Genomic DNA, 19,786 nt, shown 5'->3' on the forward strand with positions numbered 1-19,786 from the left:
TTTCCCAATTGGGATGCATTGTCCTCCTCAGAAAATAAAAGGGCTTAAAAAAAAAAAAAAAGGCGTGATTTTGCTCCCCCGTACGTGGAAGCTTCAAAATCCTTAGCATAACGCTTGTTTCAATAGTTGCAATTTAGTTTCCCATGTTTGGCCTATGTGCGAAACTGGTCCTTAATATTTCAACTAAAATAAATTTGGTCCCGAAAGTTTCAAATTTGAGGCACTTGCCATTTAAGACAATTAATAGGAAATCAATAATGATTAATCGTCAAAATCAAATTACCATTAGGAATAGGGATGGGTTGGGTAGTACCGAGGGTGAGAATAGAAATGAAAGGTCTTGGATTCAAGGCATCCACTTACACTATATAAAAAAAAAATTAATTACCATTAGTCAAAAGTTTTTTGGCATTGCACCTATAATCACTAATATCTTGAATTTAGATTATTATGGTCCCTTAGATTCTAAATAGTTATAGCCACATTTTCAATTTGAAAATGAAAACGAGATATGAATTGATTAAATATACAGTACATGTGCTCTCTACTTCCTATAGAATTTCATAAACACTTCATATCATTCATCCCTTTATTAAATAAGTTGAAGTTGTAATACAATATAAATTTGATATGTAAAACAAAAAGTAGTATAAGAAAAGGAAAAAAAAATTGTAGTTTTAGTATATAGCTTTATTAATTTCGATTACACAAATTCTTGCATGACTAGTGGACATAAGCTGCAAATTGGTGTAGTCAGTAGTTTAATTATAAAAACTATTGAATATAAGTACAAATGAAGTGTTTTTAGGAATCTCTGAAAAACAAAAAACTTCCTCTATTTTGTTGTTTTTCCTACCTATTAAATCCAATGTTCAAATAGTAAAGTTTTAAAATATTTATTTTACTATTTGTTTACCCTAATAATTTTATCGTGTGATTCGAATAACTATACAAAAAGCCAATTCAGCTCATACTTAATTGATAACCTATTGAAATTGAAAAAAGAAAGACGAACAATCTAATTTACATATAAAACAAATTTTTTATTTCTTAAAGGGTCATTTAATTGAGTGTTTAATTATCAATACAAATGACAGTAATAATAGAGTTCATTATCATTTAACTCTTCATAATGCAAAGTAATACATACATACATACACACATACATACATACATGCATGCATATGTGTGTGCGTGTGTTATGCCAAATCTAAGACCAACTATGCAAAATGAAAAAGTCTATGAGAAATTAGTGGGATGAATAAATGAAATAAAAAGAAAAGGAAAAGGAAAAGGAAAAAGTTTTACTTAACATTTGCACATTTTTCAATACAATTTCAATCTAGCTTGCATATTGGAATATGAGTCATCTCTCTAGTAGAGGCATTTTCTCTCTCTAAAAAGAGAGCTCTCTCTCCCCGTGGTGGGAGCTTTAGACCGCACCAAAAAATTACTTTTTGAATCTTGAATTTGAAATACTCCTACTCAAATTCAACCGGTTGGCGCACTTATTTCTCAACACTCCTGGCTTTCTGAGCAGCATTAAACTTGTTTATCTCAATTCATATCTTTTGATGATTACAAAACATTTGGATGTTACTAATACTTTTTGTAGAAGATCCTTTTCAGAAAAGACACCAAACAGGAAAAGAAGATCAAAGAGGATGAAGAGTACTGAAGATGATGTCGGACGCACAAAAGGAGATTATCGGACGTCCGACATCCTTTGAGTATCTTCGGACGTGTGAAGAACTCAGATTCGGACGTCCGACAACCGTTGCTGTTTTTCGGACGCAACACTCTGGACGCATCGGCCGTCCGAAGAAATTGAAGAAGAAGTTCCAAGTGTGCATCCTACCCTCGGACACATGATGATAAGGGATCGGACGTCCTAAGAGATTCAAGAAAACCTCCAGAACTCATTGATCTCGTTCGGACGCATAAAGACTAAACATCGGACGTCCGACAGCACCAACGGCTAGTTAACTCTTCAGTTGCCTTCTATCCGTTGACAGCATTAATTGAAGAATTTTCTGGTCTCCTATAAAAAGAACAAAGTCAACCACCTCAGAATAACTTTGCACATCAAGTCTACATCAGATCGTGAGTGATTCAAGTGTTAGAATACTCAAAAGGAACATTTGTACTCTTAGTTTGTGCAATCTTCTGGTAGTTTTTCAAGTGTGACACAGCTTCTTCAATAGTGTAGCTTAGTGAGGGTTCTTCGAGTGTTTGTAAAACTTCCTTGCTTGACCAAGTGTGGTTTGGTGCAAGAAGGAAGTGATCCCTCCCTTATACACGAGATATTGGTTGCAAGACTGTTCAACTTGAAGTAACTTGGTATATAAGAGTGTAGTTCAAACCTCAGTTGTGTTTGAAGCCTAGTTTGTTTCTCTACTTTCATTTACTGCTTTTCTACATAAATTGTTCTCCTCTTCATCTCACAAATACCTGTGCTCTCCTGTTATCTGGTCCATTAGGTGGTCTTTGAGAAAAGAAAGGAAGACTTTCAAAAAGTGGCCTATATCTTAGCTGTTTTTTGAAAACCTAATTCACCCCCCCTCTTAGGTTGTTTTCGATCCTTACAATTGGTATCAGAGCTTGGTCTCCTAGAGATTAAGCTCAAGCGGCTTGGAGTAAAAATGACAACCAATCATGCCATGTTTGTTGAGGGACAATCGGTCACTTGGCCTCCCATGTTTACTGATTCCAATTATATTAGCTGGAAAGAAAGAATGATTATCTTTTTGCAATCCATTGATATTGAGCTATGATTTATTGTGAATGAAGGACCGTATGATGCTAACTTTCTTGATGCAGAAACAGGTTTGTTACGGCCAAAAACAAGAGCTGAGATGAATGCTCAAGATAGAACCAATCTCACATTGAATGCCAAAGCCATGAATGTTCTTTATAGTGCCTTAGACTCAAATGAGTCAATTAGAGTAAAAGGATGCAAATCTGCCAAAGAAATGTGGGATAAGCTAAGAGAAATTCATGAGGGTAGTAACAACGTGAGAGAACAAAAAAAGTCCATTCTGGTCACTAAGTATGAATCCTTTAAGATGGAGCCTCATGAAAATATCGACAAAATGTATTGTAGATTCAATGATCTGATCAAGGATTTAGAGGTGCTTGAGAAGGAGTACTCTCTAGGGGAAAAGAACAGGAAAATTCTGAATGCTCTATCAAAGGATTGGGAAAGCAAAGTGACTGCCATAGAGGAAGCCAATGATCTAAACTCTTTATCTATTGAATCTCTGATTAACTCTCTAACTTCTTACGAACTGAAACTTAAATCTAAGATGCAGGATGAAGAAGACACAAAAGGAAGAAAGAGTATTGCCCTGAAAGCTTCACAAGGTGAAGATGAAACAGCCTCACAGGATGAAAATGATTTGGAAGGTGATGACAGTGATATTGCACTCATCACAAGAGGCTTCAAAAGATTTCTCAACAAGAGAAGATTCAGGAAAGGCGGATCCAGCAATTCCTTCCCAAATCAGTCTAATGACTTCAGAAACAGAGGGAAACTGGAGTTCAATAAGAAGCTAACTGATAAATGTTTTGAATGTGGCCAACCAGGATACTATGCAAATGAGTGTCCAATGAAGAAAAAGAAGGAAAACAAGGTTGAACGAAAACCAAAGTTCAACAATTTCCAGATTACCTGGAATGATTGCAACTCAGAAGGCGAAGTCGAAGAAGAAGAGGAATCTGCACAAGTGGCTTTCATGGCCATTGGAGATGAAGAGGTAACACAGTGCAACTCTCAAACCAATAGTGATAGTGAATCTGATGATGATGTTAATTCTTTTCTAGAAAAAATGCATAACAGCTTGAAAGAATCCTATGTTAAAAACAAGGAACTAAAGCAAAAAATTAGCTTTCTAATACAAGACAATGCAAATCTTTTTCGACAAAACAAGTGTCTTAAGCATGAAAATGATAACCTGAAAAGGACTGAAACTGATATGCTTGCTGAACTTTACAAAAAGAAAAATTTCTGTGACACATTCAGAAGTGAGCAATGTAGCTTAAGAAAAAGGATGGATGATTTATGTCAATTGTTACACCATTTGAAACAGAACCATCTTCAAAAGAATGACACTGTACCTTATGTTAATACTCATCAAATAAGACTGAATCAAAATGCAAATGAGTTTGCTATTCACAGGAGAAGGCAAGTCAGATTCATTAAACCTGTTCATTTGATTGATCCAATGTCAGTATGCAATTTTTGTTGTCAGTTTGGTCACATGAATAGTAACTGCTATGTTAAGAAAAACATGAGAAATGGCATGAGATGCATGTGGATAGTTAGACATAAGACTAACTCTCAAGGACCCAACATATAAAGGGTACCAAGTATTATCTTGTGGGTTTGTGTGTAGGTGAATCAGAATAACATTGCTAAAGAATCAAAATGGTTCATTGATAGTGGATGTTCAAGACATATGACTGGTGATGCATCACAATTCATTAAACTCAAGCAAAAGGCAAGTGGAAAGGTAACGTTTGGAGATGATAACAAAGCCAAAACTGTTGGTATTGGTGATGTTGGTAAGAATGGTCAAACCTTTATCCACAATGTTCTTCTCGTTGATAATCTGAGCTACAATTTATTAAGTGTTAGCCAATTGTGTGATAGGAATCTGTTTGTATTGTTCAAAAAGCTTGAATGTCTAATATTTGACTAAAAGTTCAACATTATTTTCAAAGGAAAAAGAGTTAATGATGTATATGTAGTTGTTCTTGAAGAAATTGATTCCTCCTATCTCAAATGTCTAAAAGTAGCAAATGAGGACCCATGGTTATGGCATAGAAGGCTGTGTCACTTCAATATGGACTTGCTAAAAGAAATTTCTAAAAAGGAACTTGTTAGAGGTCTCCCAAAAATCAGATTTGAAAAGGACAGGATTTGTGATGCCTGCCAATTTGGAAAACAAGTTAAGGTATCTTTTAAACCCAAGAAATGTGTCTCTACTTCAAAACCACTTGAACTTCTGCACCTTGACCTGTTTGGTCCTACACAAACTACAAGCCTTGGTGGTAAGAGATATTGCTTTGTGATTGTTGATGATTATTCTAGATATACCTGGGTGATATTCCTTGCTCATAAAGATGATGCTTTTAAGAATTTTACCTCATTATTTGCCAAAGTACAAAATCTGCTTGGCTTGAAAATTATCAGGATTAGAAGTGATAATGGGACAGAATTCAAGTTCTGTGGCTTTCCAGAATTTTGTGATCATAATGGCATTACTCATGAATTTTCTATTGCTAGAGTCCCCCAACAAAATGGAGTTGTAGAAAGAAAAAATAGAACTCTCCAAGAGGCTGCTAGAACCATGCTTAGTGAATGCAATTTATCAAAATATTTTTGGGCTGAAACCATAAACACAGCCTGTTATACCATGAACAGAATTCTTTTAAGACCAATTTTGAACAAAACCTCCTATGAACTCATGTTTGACAAAAAGCCTGTTGTTGGTTACTTCAAAGTATTTGGTTGTAAATGTTTCATTTTAAATATCAAGGAACATCTTGGAAAGTTTGACAAGAAATCTGATGAGGGAATTTTCTTGGGATATTGTGAGAACAAAAGAGGCTTCAGAGTTTATAATCGTAGGACACTGATTATAGAGGAGGCGATACACATTACTTTTGATGAATCTGATGGTGACATCTCTAAGAGTTGTGGTGAAGATGATGATACAGGTGTTCAAGAAGAACTAAAGAAGCTAGCAATCAAATAATCATGGCTCTGCCCCACCAGAAACTGATTCAAAGGATACTGACACTCAGGTCAGTCCAGCTGGAGAAGTGAATGAGAAAGATACCACTGCTCCTAATGATCTTCCAAGAACCTGGAAATTTGTTCATAACCATCCTAGGGAGCTTATAATTGGTGATCCTTCTGAAAAGGTCAGAACTCGTTCCTCTAGACACTTAGTAGATAATCTTGCTTTTGTATCACATATTGAACCTAAAAATGTTGTTGATGCATTGAATGATGAGCACTGGATTTTAGCTATGGAAGAGGAGTTAATCCAATTCGAAAGAAACAAGGTTTGGACCCTGGTTGCCAGACCACAAGGCCATCCTATCATTGGCACAAAGTGGGTTTTTAGAAACAAAATGAATGATAAAGGGGAGGTTGTTAGAAATAAGGCCAGGCTGGTGGCTAAGGGATACACTCAAGAAGAGAGAATAGATTTTGATGAGTCTTTTGCACCTGTGGCCAGGCTGGAGTCCATAAGAATGCTTTTAGCATTTGCATGTTTCAAGACTTTTAAATTATTTCAAATGGATGTTAAGAGTGCTTTCTTAAATGGCTTTATAGATCAAGAAGTCTATGTTGACCAACCTCCTGGTTTTGAAAATGAATCTTATCCAGATCACGTGTTTAAACTCTCAAAAGCTTTATACGGATTAAAGCAAGCTCCTAGAGCATGGTTTGAACATCTGAGTGGATTTTTGATTGAAAATGATTTTAAAAGGGGCATTATAGATACTCCACTTTTCACAAAACAAAGCTCACGAGATCTTTTAATTGTGCAAATATATGTGGATGATATCATATTTGGTGCTACTAATGACAGTTTGTGCAAGGACTTTTCCATTATCATGCAAAAAGAATTTGAAATGAGCATGATGGGAGAACTGAACTTCTTCCTTGGACTCCAAGTGATTCAAACCTAAGATGGAACATTTATAAATCAAACAAAATACACCAAGGAGTTGCTGAAAAGATTCGGAATGGAGGATTCAAAGCCTGTTGGAACACCTATGTGCACATCTACCAAACTTGACAAAGATGAAGAAGGTACAAAAGTTGAGGAGAAGAAGTACAGAGGTATGATTGGAAGTTTACTTTATTTAACTGCTAGTAGGCCTGACATCATGTTTGCTGTGTGCTTATGTGCTCGATTTCAATCCTGTCCAAAGGAATCACACTTGAATGCGGTAAAAAGAATCTTGAGATATCTTAAAGGAACCTTAAATTTTGGCTTGTGGTATCCAAAATGTCATGAACTTCCTTTGTATGGATTCTCTGATGCTGACTTTGGTGGTTGTAAAATAGATAGAAAAAGTACTACTGGCATATGCAACATTCTTGGAAATTGCTTGGTCTCTTGGTTAAGTAAAAAATAAAATGCTATCTCACTGTCCACTACTGAAGCTGAATATGTTGCTGCTGGTGCTTGCTGTGCTCAATTGTTATGGATGAAAAACACATTGAATGACTTTGGTTTAGTATATGAATGTGTACCCATGTACTGTGACAACACTAGTGCAATCAATCTAACAAAAAATTCCATTCAACACTCTAGGACTAAGCACATTGATATAAAGCATCATTTCATTCGCGATCTTGTCTCCAAGGGGGTGATCCGTGTTGAGTTTATTTGTTCTAAGGAACAGATCGCTGATATCCTCACAAAAGCTCTTCCGCTAGATCAATTTGTGTCCTTGAGGACAAAATTGGGTGTTTCAGAAAAAATGTTCTAAGTCTTATTTCTAGTCAATCTTTATCGGACGTCCGATGAATTGGAACGGACGTCCGACAGTGTTCTTCGTCCAAGTTTCAGAAAAACCCTGGTTCGGACGGTTGTGTCGGACGCTTCACTTCGTTCGGACGTACGACACTCAAAAATTGAGTCCTATAAGGCAGTTACCCATTCTTCTCAGTTCATTTTCCTCCATAAGTCTCGGACGCAACCTTTCAGTTTCCTCTAATATTTGAAATTCAAATTCCTCTCTCCTCAAACCAAGTTCCGAGAAATTGAACCAACCAACTTAATTACACCTCTATTGCTCATTGATCACTCATAAAAATCACTCCTAACCCCCAACTACCCCAAAACTCCCAATTCACATACGAAGCCCTAACTTCACATAACTCCCTCCTTGCGGCTTCTTAGTGCACTCTAGTTGGCTTTTACTGCATTCTTCCTCTGTACACCACATTCTGCATCAACAATCATATCCACATTGCATCATGGTTAGAGTCAGAGGAGGATCTACTAGTGCCGGACGATCCTTTAGGCTTAGGGATGAAGACATTGAAGTCGTGGAACCACCTTCTGTGGCACCCAAAAAGAAGATTGTGACCCGTGGTGATAAAGTGAAGCAAACTGCCCAAAGAAAACTGGTTACTCCAACTGCTGAATCATCTGATGAGCAGATGGAAGGGCAGAACTCTGAAGGGAACATTGTTGGTGGAAATGAGGAACCAGAGCAGGCTACCCATGGTGATGAAACTGTCACAAGATCCTCTGCTAAAAGAAAGAGGACTGCAAAGAGGAAGGGCACTCCCCAATCCAAGAAAAAGCAATCTGCTGATCCCTCTAATGATCAGCAGAATGTAGGAAACACTACTGGGAGTCAGCAAACTCCTGAACCCTCTACCAGGAAGTCTCCAAGGACAAGAATTGAGGCTCAAAACGTAGAGGCATCTGCCACACAAACCTCAAATAGGAAACGTTCTGGAAAGGCTCCTGTGTCTCAGCCAATAGAAGAACCCACTCCTCCTCCAAAATTCATTGATGATGAAGCTAGAGACAGATTTGAGTTAGTCTCTCAAAAAGGGTTTATCACCCAAAGGCTCATCCTTCCCTATGAATTTCGTAAGCTTGAGCTTGAACCAGTTATTAAACTGTTTGAATTTCAGAAATGGACTCATCTTCTGACCATTCCTAATGTCTTTTACCCTGACATGCTTTATCAATTCTTTGCTAACCTTAGAAAGGATAAATCACACACTGAACTCATCTCTAGGGTCAATTCTGTAGACATGATGTTAACCCCTGACATTGTGAATTCCATTCTGAAAACCAGTATTGAACATGGTTTCAAAGGAAAAATTGCAAATTTCTTTTCGTATGAGGAGTTTCCATCTACCTACCATCATTTTCATAATGCTAAACTCATGACCTATTTTCAAACCACATTCAATACTCCTGCTGAAGCAAGACTGGATGATCTCAGTCCTCAGAATCTGATCATCTTTACCATCATTTCAAATCTGTTGGTGCCAACTGATGGTCACAGAACAGATGCAAACAAAATGAAACTCTATCTTTTCTACTGCTTTGTTGAAAAAATCCGCATTGACTTTGGTTTTGTAATGTGCAAGTTTTTGCTCAAAATCAGCACTGACAGTCGTAGGAAGCTCTCTTATGGCAGATTTCTGACTCCTATCTTTGCCCATTTTGAAATACCTTTTTCTGGAAAATCTCCCAGAGACAGTGCTTCATCAGTTTTCTCAAAAGCTTACTTTGAACGAAAGAACTTAAAATTTTTTGAAGGCCATTGGTGCTATAAGGAGACTGTGGCTGAGTCTAGAAGGAAAAATTTTCATGAAACCCCTGTCACTCCTAGGACTCCTCGTGATCAGTCAGACTTTATCTCTCCTTTCACCATTCATCCTAGAAAGTCTGCTAGCAAATCCTTTGCATCCAATTCTGAAGTCATTTCCTTGCTGGAAGATCTCAAACAGCATGTCTTGCTTATTGAAGAAGGTCTCATGATGACCATGACCTCTGATCAACAATCCTCCTTCATTGAAAAAAAGAAACCTTCTTGTCCCTCCAATACCTGAGAACAATGTAAATGAGCCAAGATCTGTGCCCACAGGACCAACTACTGGTACTGAGACAACACCAGCTTCCAGTTCTCAGCCTAAGGATAAAGGCAAGGCTCCAGCAACTGAGGAAGCATATGAAGATGATAATGAAGAAACTGAGGAAGAAGAGGACCCTGAACAGTATCGTCTGGCCAGGAGAAGGCCTGGATCATCAAAAATTACCATCTAGGCACTACTAGGTCACTGCACCTTAATCTAGGACTATAGTTCATCTTTTGCATTGCACTTTTGTACTAAGTGTTGAACACCTGGTCTGTATAACTGGATATTCTCTATTGTTTATGAATGTTATAACTAAGTGTTTGTTATGAATGTTTTAAATGATTGTTATGAATGGTTGTGTGTTGTTGGAATCTGCTGAATGAATGTGTTTGTTATGAATGTTTCTGATTGGAATATGCTGAATGATTGATTCCAAACTGTGCTGAACATTGTTAATGAGTATATTGATAATGTTTCTGATGGATCGTACTGCTGGTACCAAAACTGATACTCAATCTTGTGATGACAAAAAGGGGGAGAATTGGATTTGGATTAGCACTGATGATGTAGAGTAACTAGTTAGGGGAAGTCAGTTTCAGGGGGAGTTGCGTTGGAGCAGCACTGATGGTGTTGATTGCGTTTCTTCTTGTACACTCATGCACTTCGTTAGGGGGAGCTGTTATATCCCAGTTTGTATATTTTTTTGCTCTATCCAAATGTTTTGTCATCATCAAAAAGGGGGAGATTGTTTATCTCAATTTATATCTTTTGATGATTACAAAACATTTGGATGTTACTAATACCTTTTTGTAAAAGACCCTTTTCAGAAATAACGCCAAACAGGAAAAGAAGATCAAAGAGGATGAAGAGTACTGAGGATGATGTCGGACGCACAAAAGGAGATTATCGGATGTCCGACATCCTTTGAGTATCTTCGGACGTGTGAAGAACTCAGACTCGGACGTCCGACAACCGTTGCTGTTTTTCGGACGCAACACTCTGGACGCATCGGCCGTCCGAAGAAATTGAAGAAGAAGTTTCAAGTGTGCATCCTACCCTCGGACGCATGATCGGACGTCCTAAGAGATTCAAGAAAACCTCCAGAACTCATTGATCTCGTTCGGACGCATAAAGACTAAACATCGGACGTCCGACAGCACCAACGGCTAGTTAACTCTTCAGTTGCCTTTGTCCGTTGACAGCATTAATTGAAGAATTTTCTGGTCTCCTATAAAAAGAACAAAGTCAACCACCTCAGAATAACTTTGCACATCAAGTCTACATCAGATCGTGAGTGATTCAAGTGTTAGAATACTCAAAAGGAACATTTGTACTCTTAGTTTGTGCAATCTTCTGGTAGTTTTTCAAGTGTGACACAGCTTCTTCAATAGTGTAGCTTAGTGAGGGTTCTTCGAGTGTTTGTAAAACTTCCTTGCTTGACCAAGTGTGGTTTGGTGCAAGAAGGAAGTGATCCCTCCCTTATACACGAGATATTGGTTGCAAGACTGTTCAACTTGAAGTAACTTGATATATAAGAGTGTAGTTCAAACCTCAGTTGTGTTTGAAGCCTGGTTTGTTTCTCTACTTTCATTTACTGCTTTTCTACATAAATTGTTCTCCTCTTCATCTCACAAATACCTGTGCTCTCCTGTTATCTGGTCCATTGGGTGGTCTTTGAGAAAAGAAATGAAGACTTTCAAAAAGTGGCCTATATCTTAGCTGTTTTTTGAAAACCTAATTCACCCCCCCTCTTAGGTTGTTTTCGATCCTTACAAAACTGCTCAGAAAGCAAAACTCTATCGGAAAAGCACCAACATTAACAAGCTGAAATCTCAATTCCCTGTTTTAAGTTCATACGAAAAGGAAAAAAAAATCCAAGTCTGCAAAATTCTCGCGGCTTCAGCTAACCAGTCGCCATCCTAGTAGTATAAGAAAACTAAGAAGAAAGAAGAGGGTTGACCAAGCTGGAGCTCTGGACCACAGCTAACAAACCACCTGTAGACTCCGACAAAGTTAAGACTGGTAATTTCATGGACATAACTATCTCGTCCTAGCCTTAGTTTTGTGTCTTGTTTGGCTTTCGTTTCTTCCTTCCAGGTTGCTTGAACCAGGAGAAATAGAGTAGATTTTCTCCTTCTCGCATAGGTTTTGTGAGTATCCAGACTCTAAGGGGTAGTGTGTGGTATACCAATAGTATTTGCTTAAGACAATGACGGATGAACTAGCTGAGATCATGCAGAACTTTGACCTTTCTAGCACAGAACTTCAAGCTACTAGCCTTGGTAGCGAGGAGATAGGGGGAGGGGTGAAAGAATGCAAAATCAGCTTGATTGGTAAAGTAATGGGAGAGAAAGTCTCAAACTACACTGGGGTCAAAAACTTTGAGACAATAATTTGGGGATACCCTAGAGAACTAAAAGTGGTGGAACTAGGACCGAATATGTTTCAGTTCATTCTACCAGTGGAAAGTGACAGGGAAAGGATCCTGAATGGAAGACCCTGGATAATGGATAACCAAGTGCTTGTTATGAACAACTGGTATGAAGGAATAGAGGAGGATGAAAGGGCATTCTGCTTAGCACCTCTATGGATTCAAGTTTGGAACTTGCCGGTACACTGGATGTCGAAAGAGGCAAGGAAGAAAATAGGTTCAATCTTTCACCAGGTGAGAGAGGTGATAGTTCCCCAGACTGGGGGTAAAGAAGGTAGACATTTGAAACTTCTAGTGGTTGCTAACATTTGCCAACCCCTACTGAGAGGAACCATTGTTAAGGTTGGAGATGTAACTAAGTGGGCTAGTTTCAAATATGAGAGATGCCCAGATTTTTGTTACAATTGTGGCATTATAGGACACAGTGAAAAGACATGCAAAAAGCAAGTCTATACTGGAAGGGGGAAGAAGGATAATCAATATGGTTAGTGGTTGAGGGTTGGTAATCTGAGGAGTTCTCCACAGGAAAAACAGTCCAGTATTGTGTATAACCCTCAAACACACCACTGGAGACTCCAAGATGGGGAGTGGAAGGAGAAAGGGAGGAATGGTGTGCAGGAAGGTAAGCATAAGGACCAGACACCAAAGGCTAATACCAGCATCAAAGAGTCTGGAAATGAGATTAGAACTCAGGCATTAGGAGGGAGTAGTTAGGAAGAACAGTGGAGAGGTATAATTGATGAATTGAGCATACAATCTAATAAGTCTATTGAAGTGGTTAATAGTATAGGGGATAATAGAGCTAGAGATCAGCTCCCAAAGGAATCAAGGGATGGGTATGAGGAACACAAGGAACAAAGTAGGAGTTTAGGAGAAGGTAAACAAATAGGAGAAAATGGAAATGAATGAGTTAGTTCAGACATACTGATGATGGAAGGAGGAAATAGCATTGTGACGGTTCAGCTCCCCAATACTGGAAACTATGAAGAGGGAGACACAGAAATGGAGTTCATAAGCATGAGAGCAGAATTGGAACCAAAGATGAAAGATGCTCTAGGTAGACAGAATAGAAGGATTCTGAGAGTTCTGAGATCCCCCAAAAAACAAAGACAGCCTTTGAGTGAGATTAGCACTAATACCATCAGAGAGAAGAAGTCAGGAAAAAGAAAAGAGGTCATGGGGGAAATGGAAATGGAAATTGATAAGGACAGCATGCAAAATGGAAAAGAGGAATAAAATTGAATTGAATGGAACCTCAATAGGTATGGATACTGAGGGGGAGGGGTCCAACCCAAAATGGACCCCATTGGATAAATGAGAGTTTTAGTGTGGAATTGTCAAGGAGTGGGAAGCCCCTTGACAATTTTCCAGTTGAGAAAGGTGAACAACCTCTCCTTTCCAAGTATGTTGTTTTTGTGTGAAACCAAGAATAGCAGTAAATATATGGAAAAGGTAAAAAACATTCTGAAGTTTGATGAGATAGCAATAGTGGAAGCTATGAATAAGGCAGAAGGTATCGTCCTCATGTAGAAAGAGGAGGTTAGGATCAAGAAAGTTTTATGGACTGCCTTTACTATTGAAGTTCAGATAGAAGATCAGGAGAGTAGGAATGAGTGGTGGTTTATAGGGATTTATGCCAACTCTGAGGACCAAATAAGAAAACAGCAATGGAGAGTGATTCAGGCAAGGAAAGATCTTTAAGAGGGGAAATTGTTACTAGCAGGTGATTTCAATGACATACTGTCGAATGATGAAAAGTGGGGATGTAACTGGAGAGAAGAAGATAGTTTCAATGCCTTTAAAGATTTTATTAATGAGAACCAGTTGATGGAAGTAGGCTTTGAGGGTCACCCTTGGACTTGGTGCAACAACTGGGAAGGCGAAGAAGAAATTAAGGAAAGACTGGATAGAAGGTTGTGTAGCTTTCCTTGGTACCAAACTTTTGATAAGGTCAGCTGCAAACACTTGGACTCGTTTGCCTCAGACCACAGCATGTTGAAGTTTGACACCAATCCAGGTCAGGATAGGAGGAAGAAAAGTTTTTACTTTGATAAAAGGTGGCTCCAAAATGGAGAGATCAATAAGGTTGTGGAACAGACTTGGTAACAAGGAGATGAAGACACAAGGATGTATAGAGTAACATAGAAGATTAAGAGGTGCAGGACTGCACTGCTAAAATGGAAAAATAAGCTCCAAAGTAATTTTAAGGTTAACATTGAAAGGATCAAGAGACAATTACAGGCACTAAAAGAAAGTGACATAGGTGACAAGAAGAGCAAGGGGAAACTTTTGAAGAGTAGGTTAAGAGAAGCCTATAGAGAGGAGGAGGTTTATTGGAGCCAAAAAGTCAGATTGCAGTGGCTAAAGGAAGGGGACAAGAACACTAAGTTCTTCCATGCCTGTGTTAAGGATAGAAGGAGGAGAAACAGAATTACTGATATCCAGAAAGAGAATGAAACTTGGACTAAGAATGAAGAGGAACTAAGTGCTGAAATTGCCAGTTACTATAGGGACCTCTTCAAAACATCAGATGAAGGAGACATGGAGGAAATTCTGAGTGATATACCTCATACTATCTCAGGGAGTATGAATGATAGGCTAACAAAACTTGTAGATGAGGAAGAGATCAAATCTGCTTTTTTTCTCTATGAATCCAAACAAAGCCCCTAGAATAGATAGGATGCCTCCTATCTTTTTCCAGAAGTTTTGGAACATTGTTAAGAAAGACCTGATCAGTGGTATTCAAACATTCTTTCATACTGGTCATCTCATCAAGTCAATCAACCATACAGTCATCTCTCTCATTCCCAAAGTCATGAACCCCACATCTCTTAAGCACTATAGGCCTATTAGTTTGTGCACAACTGTGTATAAAATCATAGCTAAAGTTCTTGCTAATAGACTGAAGCAGGTTCCCCATTTCTGTATCAGTAAGAACCAGTCAGCCTTTATTCTTGGAAGGCAAATCCTAGATAATTTTATGATTTCCCATGAATTCTTATATTATCTAAAAAATAAAAGGCTAGGGAAAGATGGTTTTATGGCTGTGAAATTGGATAGTCAAAAGCTTATGACAGGGTTGAATGGAGGTTCTTGAAAGTAGTGATGCAGAAAATGGGATTCAATGACAAATGGAGGAGGTGGATCATGGAATGCTTGTCAACAGTTTCTTATTCCTTCACAATCAATGGCGAGGTCAGAGAATATGTGGTTCCTCAAAGGGGAATTAGACAGGGTGATCCTCTATCACCCTATCTATTCCTCTTATGCTCAGAAGGACTATCTAATCTACTCCACAAAGCTACTGAGGATAAAAGAATTGCAGGGCTGAAATCAGTAGACAGGGTCCTAGTGTAACTCACCTATTTTTTGCAGACGACTCTCTGATATTTTGTAAGGCAGACCCTCAGTATGCAGCTGAGCTTAGGAGATTACTTCAAGTGTATGAGAAAGGAACAGGACAGATGATTAACATAGAAAAGTCGTCAGTTTTCTTTAGTAGAAATGTGGAACATGAGACAAAGCAGGATACTTGTCAAGCACTAGGAGATATTCAGCTTGTTAATCAAGGAAAATACCTGGGGCTTCCAATGGTAGTCACTAGAACCAAGCAACAGCTATTTGGGTACATCAAAGATATTCAGCTGGTTAATCAAGGGAAATATCTGGGGCTTCCAATGGTGGTCACTAGAACCAAGCAACAGCTATTTGGGTACATCAAAGATAATATTCAACAGAAGTTACAAAAATGGAAATATAAACTGTTAAGTGTTGCAGGGAAAGAAGTAATGCTTAAATCTGTAACTCTGGCAATGCCAACGTCTATTATGTCATGTTTCAAGCTTCCCAAAAGGCTATGTAAAGATATAAACTCTATCATGGCAAATTATTGGTGGAGAGAGACAAATGGAAGAAACAAAATGCACTGGAGCTCCTGGAGCAATATCTCTTTGGACAGGAAATCTGGAGGACTAGGATTTAAGGATTTAGGGGCATTTAACATAGCTCTGCTTGGCAAGCAAGTTTGAAGACTACTCACACAACCAAATCTACTGATCAGTAAGGTGCTAAAAGCCAGATACCATCCAAAGGATTCGATCTTCACATGTAAAGTACCAGAAAATACCTCATGGATTTGGAAAGGATTGATGGGGGCTAGGAAGTTGGTGGAAAAAGGAGTCAGGAGGAGGACAGGTAATGAAAAGAGTACTAACATATGGGAGGACTGTTGGATCCCAGATAATCATCAAGGTAAATTGATGTCAAAAAAGCCACAAAGGTGCATCCTAGAGAAGGTTGAGGAACTGATACACCAAAGGAGATGGAACAGACAGCTAATATTCAGGAACTTCAATAGTAAGGAGGCAGAAAGGATTCTGAGCATTCCCATAAGCTTAGTTGATAGAGAGGATAGTAACTTCTGGATATATGGAACAAATGACAACTACTCAGTCTGTTTAGTATACAAGATACAAGCACAAGAAAAGGTGGAACAAAAAAGGGAAGCCAAGGACGATGCTAGCACAAGCTGGAGCAAACAAAACCAAAGTAATTGGAAACACCTGTGGAAGCTCAATAATAAGCATAAGGTGAAGATCTTCTTGTGAAAATGCCTAAACCAGACCCTACCAGTAAGACAACTAATCACCAACAAGACTAAGCAAGGTGATCCAATATGCAGAGTGTGTGGAGAGGACAGTAAGACAATAGAACATGCATTGATTAACTGCAGCTATGCCAAACAAGTGTGGAGGTTAGCACTAATCCAATGGAAAGGAATTCTGAACTAGCAAGGATGCTTCAGGAGGTGGTGGACCAGTGTTGCAGAAGCAAAATCAAGAAGAGAGGGCAATGAACATCTTTCCTTAACTGCTAATATTCTTTGGCAAATCTGGAAAAGCAGAAATGAGAAAGAATTCAACAGAAAACAGCAACTCTCAATGAGAACAATTCAGAAAGCTCAGGAGGAGTGGCTAGAATTCAAGGAAGCTACAGAAAATACACTAAAAATGAGTATAGAAGAAACAGGAACTCAGGAGACATTCTTACAGCAACATGAAGAGAATGAAGACTCAATGAGACTGAGGCTAGCTATAAAAAAAGATGAAGGACAATCCCTAAATAGGAATAGGGATCACAGTTTCTGTGAACAGCCAAGAACATGTTCGAGGTAGGGCATTGCATGAGAGAAGCACAGGAAATCAGCTCATTGATGAACTAGCAGCTATCAAACTCCTAATGAGCAAAGCTGTTGTGGTTGAGTGAGGGAAAATTGAGGTGCAGATGGATAACAAACAAGTGTTCAACCTCATACTGCACAGCAAAACTCAGGATATGTGCTTGACAACGTTGCCGGAGGATATCTATAGTTTGAAGTCTTTGTTTCGCATGTGCTTCTTTTGTTTAGTTAGTAAAGATCATAATCATATTAGTGATAGGATTAGCGCTTATGCGTTAAGCATCCTTCAAGATGAGGAACTTTGGTTTCCTTAGTGCCATAGTGCACTGGTTGTATAGTGCTTATCGAGCCTCTGTTTGATCTTGTAAAGTTTAAGTTAATCTATAAAATCACTTATCGTTTCGGGAAAAAAAATCTAATTTGCATATATTTTCATCTTAAAATCAAGATGATCTTTTCATCTTAAAATCTTTTCATCTTTGCATATCTTTTCATCTTAAAACCTAAAGTAGATGATGATCCAAATTCAAGATATTGAAATCAAGAGCACAAAATTAAAACTATTGGGCAACAACAATTTGACTTTGACCATTAGTCATTGTTGATTTTCTATCAATTATCCTAAATATGCCTAAAATTTGAAACTCCGGGGATCAAATTTATTTTGGTTGAAACATTAGAGACTAATTTAGCACACAAGCCAAACATTATGGAGTAAAATTGCATTTCTTCCTTATTGAAACAATGAATCAATTTTCTATTAAAACATGGGAATCTGAGGGTATAGAACCCAGGACATCTTCATACTATGGCATCAACTTTAACCACTAGGCCTACTAGTATAATTAGTTAAAACTCTCTTATGTTTCAAAAGTTCTCTCTTTTTCCATCTAAAATAAAAAAATATTTATTGTTTATTTTCTAAAGTTTATTCTATTGTGAAGTTTTTTTGTACACTCAACATTTATAATCTAGTCTCAAGTCATTCTTTTAGTTTTCCTAGTCATTAAAGTAGAGCAAATTAAGTTCACGATATTCAATAACACAACAGAAAATGTTGAAATCCAATTAGAGATAAGCTACCTATGAGCATCATGGCACAGGTAAAAGAGAACAAGAAGGCAAGCCCCCCAACTTCTGCATCAGGTAATTTCCAATTTTTCATCTAAAATGATCATTTATTGGACTAATGACAAAAGAATAAATAACTTTTAATGTAATAGAGATAAAGGAACTATTATTGATATGGTCATCTTAAAACCCCGAATAAGATTTAAAGTCATCTAAATTAAAAATAACAAAATGAATAAAACGAAGTTTCATCTTCAAAAGAAAAAACACAAAAGTATATATGTAACTATAAAAATCTATTAGTTAATGACTCTCTTCCATTAAATACAAAAATAAAAATAAAAGACTTACGTAATAGCTACACTAGATTCTAGAGTCATGGGAAGATGAACTAATGAAATAGTAAGTAAAATCATTTTAGGACAAAAGTTGGATAGAAATTTAGAACATGCAAATCAATAGATTTATGGGATGGGATATCGAATTTGGATTAGCTATCGTTTTAATGGAATAAAACAATAGAATGATAGAATTTAGACAATAAGTGATGGTAGGACAATGAGCTTTTAATTCGTTGGACTTTGGTTTTCTATGATGGGATTGGATAAGTAAATTGGAATTGGGTTTATTTTTATATGAATGAATTTAGTTGACATGGTTAAATTTTCACTGCCACTAGACTCTGATTTTTTATTGAGATTGAACTTTTTTTTTCAATTAGCACTAGATTTATATACATAATACTGTTAGGGGGCAAACTTATCTTTTTGTTAGTGAAAAGCAATCATTTAAAGATGTTTTGCCATTGGTATGGGTTTAGTTTGGAATTGAGGTAAGCTCTTTCTATTATCTTTGATTTGGAATTTTTTGAATGTGAAATTTAGGAAAACACTATTTGCTTCAGTTTTGCATTAGATTTAGTTGCTAATTGGAAGTTAAATACTTAGAAGTCAATTTTATTGGTTTGGATTGGAATGATTTGATGAATAGGTTGAAATTGTCATTAAGGCAACCAAATTAATATAATTTTTTTCTAACTTTGTTAATTATCCTACTATAGCAAGGTGTGCTACAAAACTCTGCAATATTTTGAGTTGGCATTTAGATTTTGCATTAACTTTAATGAAAATCTTAACTATTGCCACTATTGTCTGTTTTTAATCTGAGTATCTACATTTGCCAATGTTTGCTCTATTAAATTATGTAGTTGTACTTTTGTCAGCAAAATTAACCACAACTTCTGAAATTTTATGTACTTCATGCTTAATAACATGGTACTACTTGTCACTTGCAGTTTAGATAAGTTTTTTTTTGCAACATTTCATCGAACAATTTCAATGCATTCTTACCCATGTGTAAATACTTTTTGTCATCTATTTCATTACTTGTACTCTTTTTCATTTGTAGCTACTTACACTTCACACTAATTTTGGTAATAGCAAGTCTAAAACCTTCAAGATTTATGCTCTCA

The 19,786-nt window shown here is 37.3% G+C and overlaps 1 protein-coding gene across 1 annotated transcript; it reads left to right on the top strand.

Moving 5' to 3' along the window:
• Positions 1 to 11,843: 11,843 nt before the first annotated feature.
• LOC113777025 lies at positions 11,844 to 13,301 on the top strand. Its single transcript, XM_027322074.1, has 3 exons — positions 11,844 to 12,549; positions 12,856 to 12,942; positions 13,003 to 13,301. The coding sequence occupies exons 1-3, from the start codon at positions 11,844 to 11,846 to the stop codon at positions 13,299 to 13,301; spliced, it is 1,092 nt and encodes a 363-aa protein (XP_027177875.1).
• The last annotated feature ends 6,485 nt before the right edge of the window (positions 13,302 to 19,786 follow it).

Source organism: Coffea eugenioides, chromosome 7 (genome assembly GCF_003713205.1).
Source record: "Coffea eugenioides isolate CCC68of chromosome 7, Ceug_1.0, whole genome shotgun sequence".
Lineage (NCBI taxonomy): Eukaryota > Viridiplantae > Streptophyta > Magnoliopsida > Gentianales > Rubiaceae > Coffea > Coffea eugenioides.

Coding starts and splice junctions, on each gene's coding strand:
- LOC113777025 (XM_027322074.1), top strand. CDS start 11,844: ATGACGGATGAACTAGCTGAGATCATGCAGAACTTTGACCTTTCTAGC. Junction 12,550..12,855: donor GAAGAAGGATAATCAATATG/GTTAGTGGTTGA, acceptor TTAATAGTATAG/GGGATAATAGAGCTAGAGAT. Junction 12,943..13,002: donor AAGTAGGAGTTTAGGAGAAG/GTAAACAAATAG, acceptor TGATGATGGAAG/GAGGAAATAGCATTGTGACG.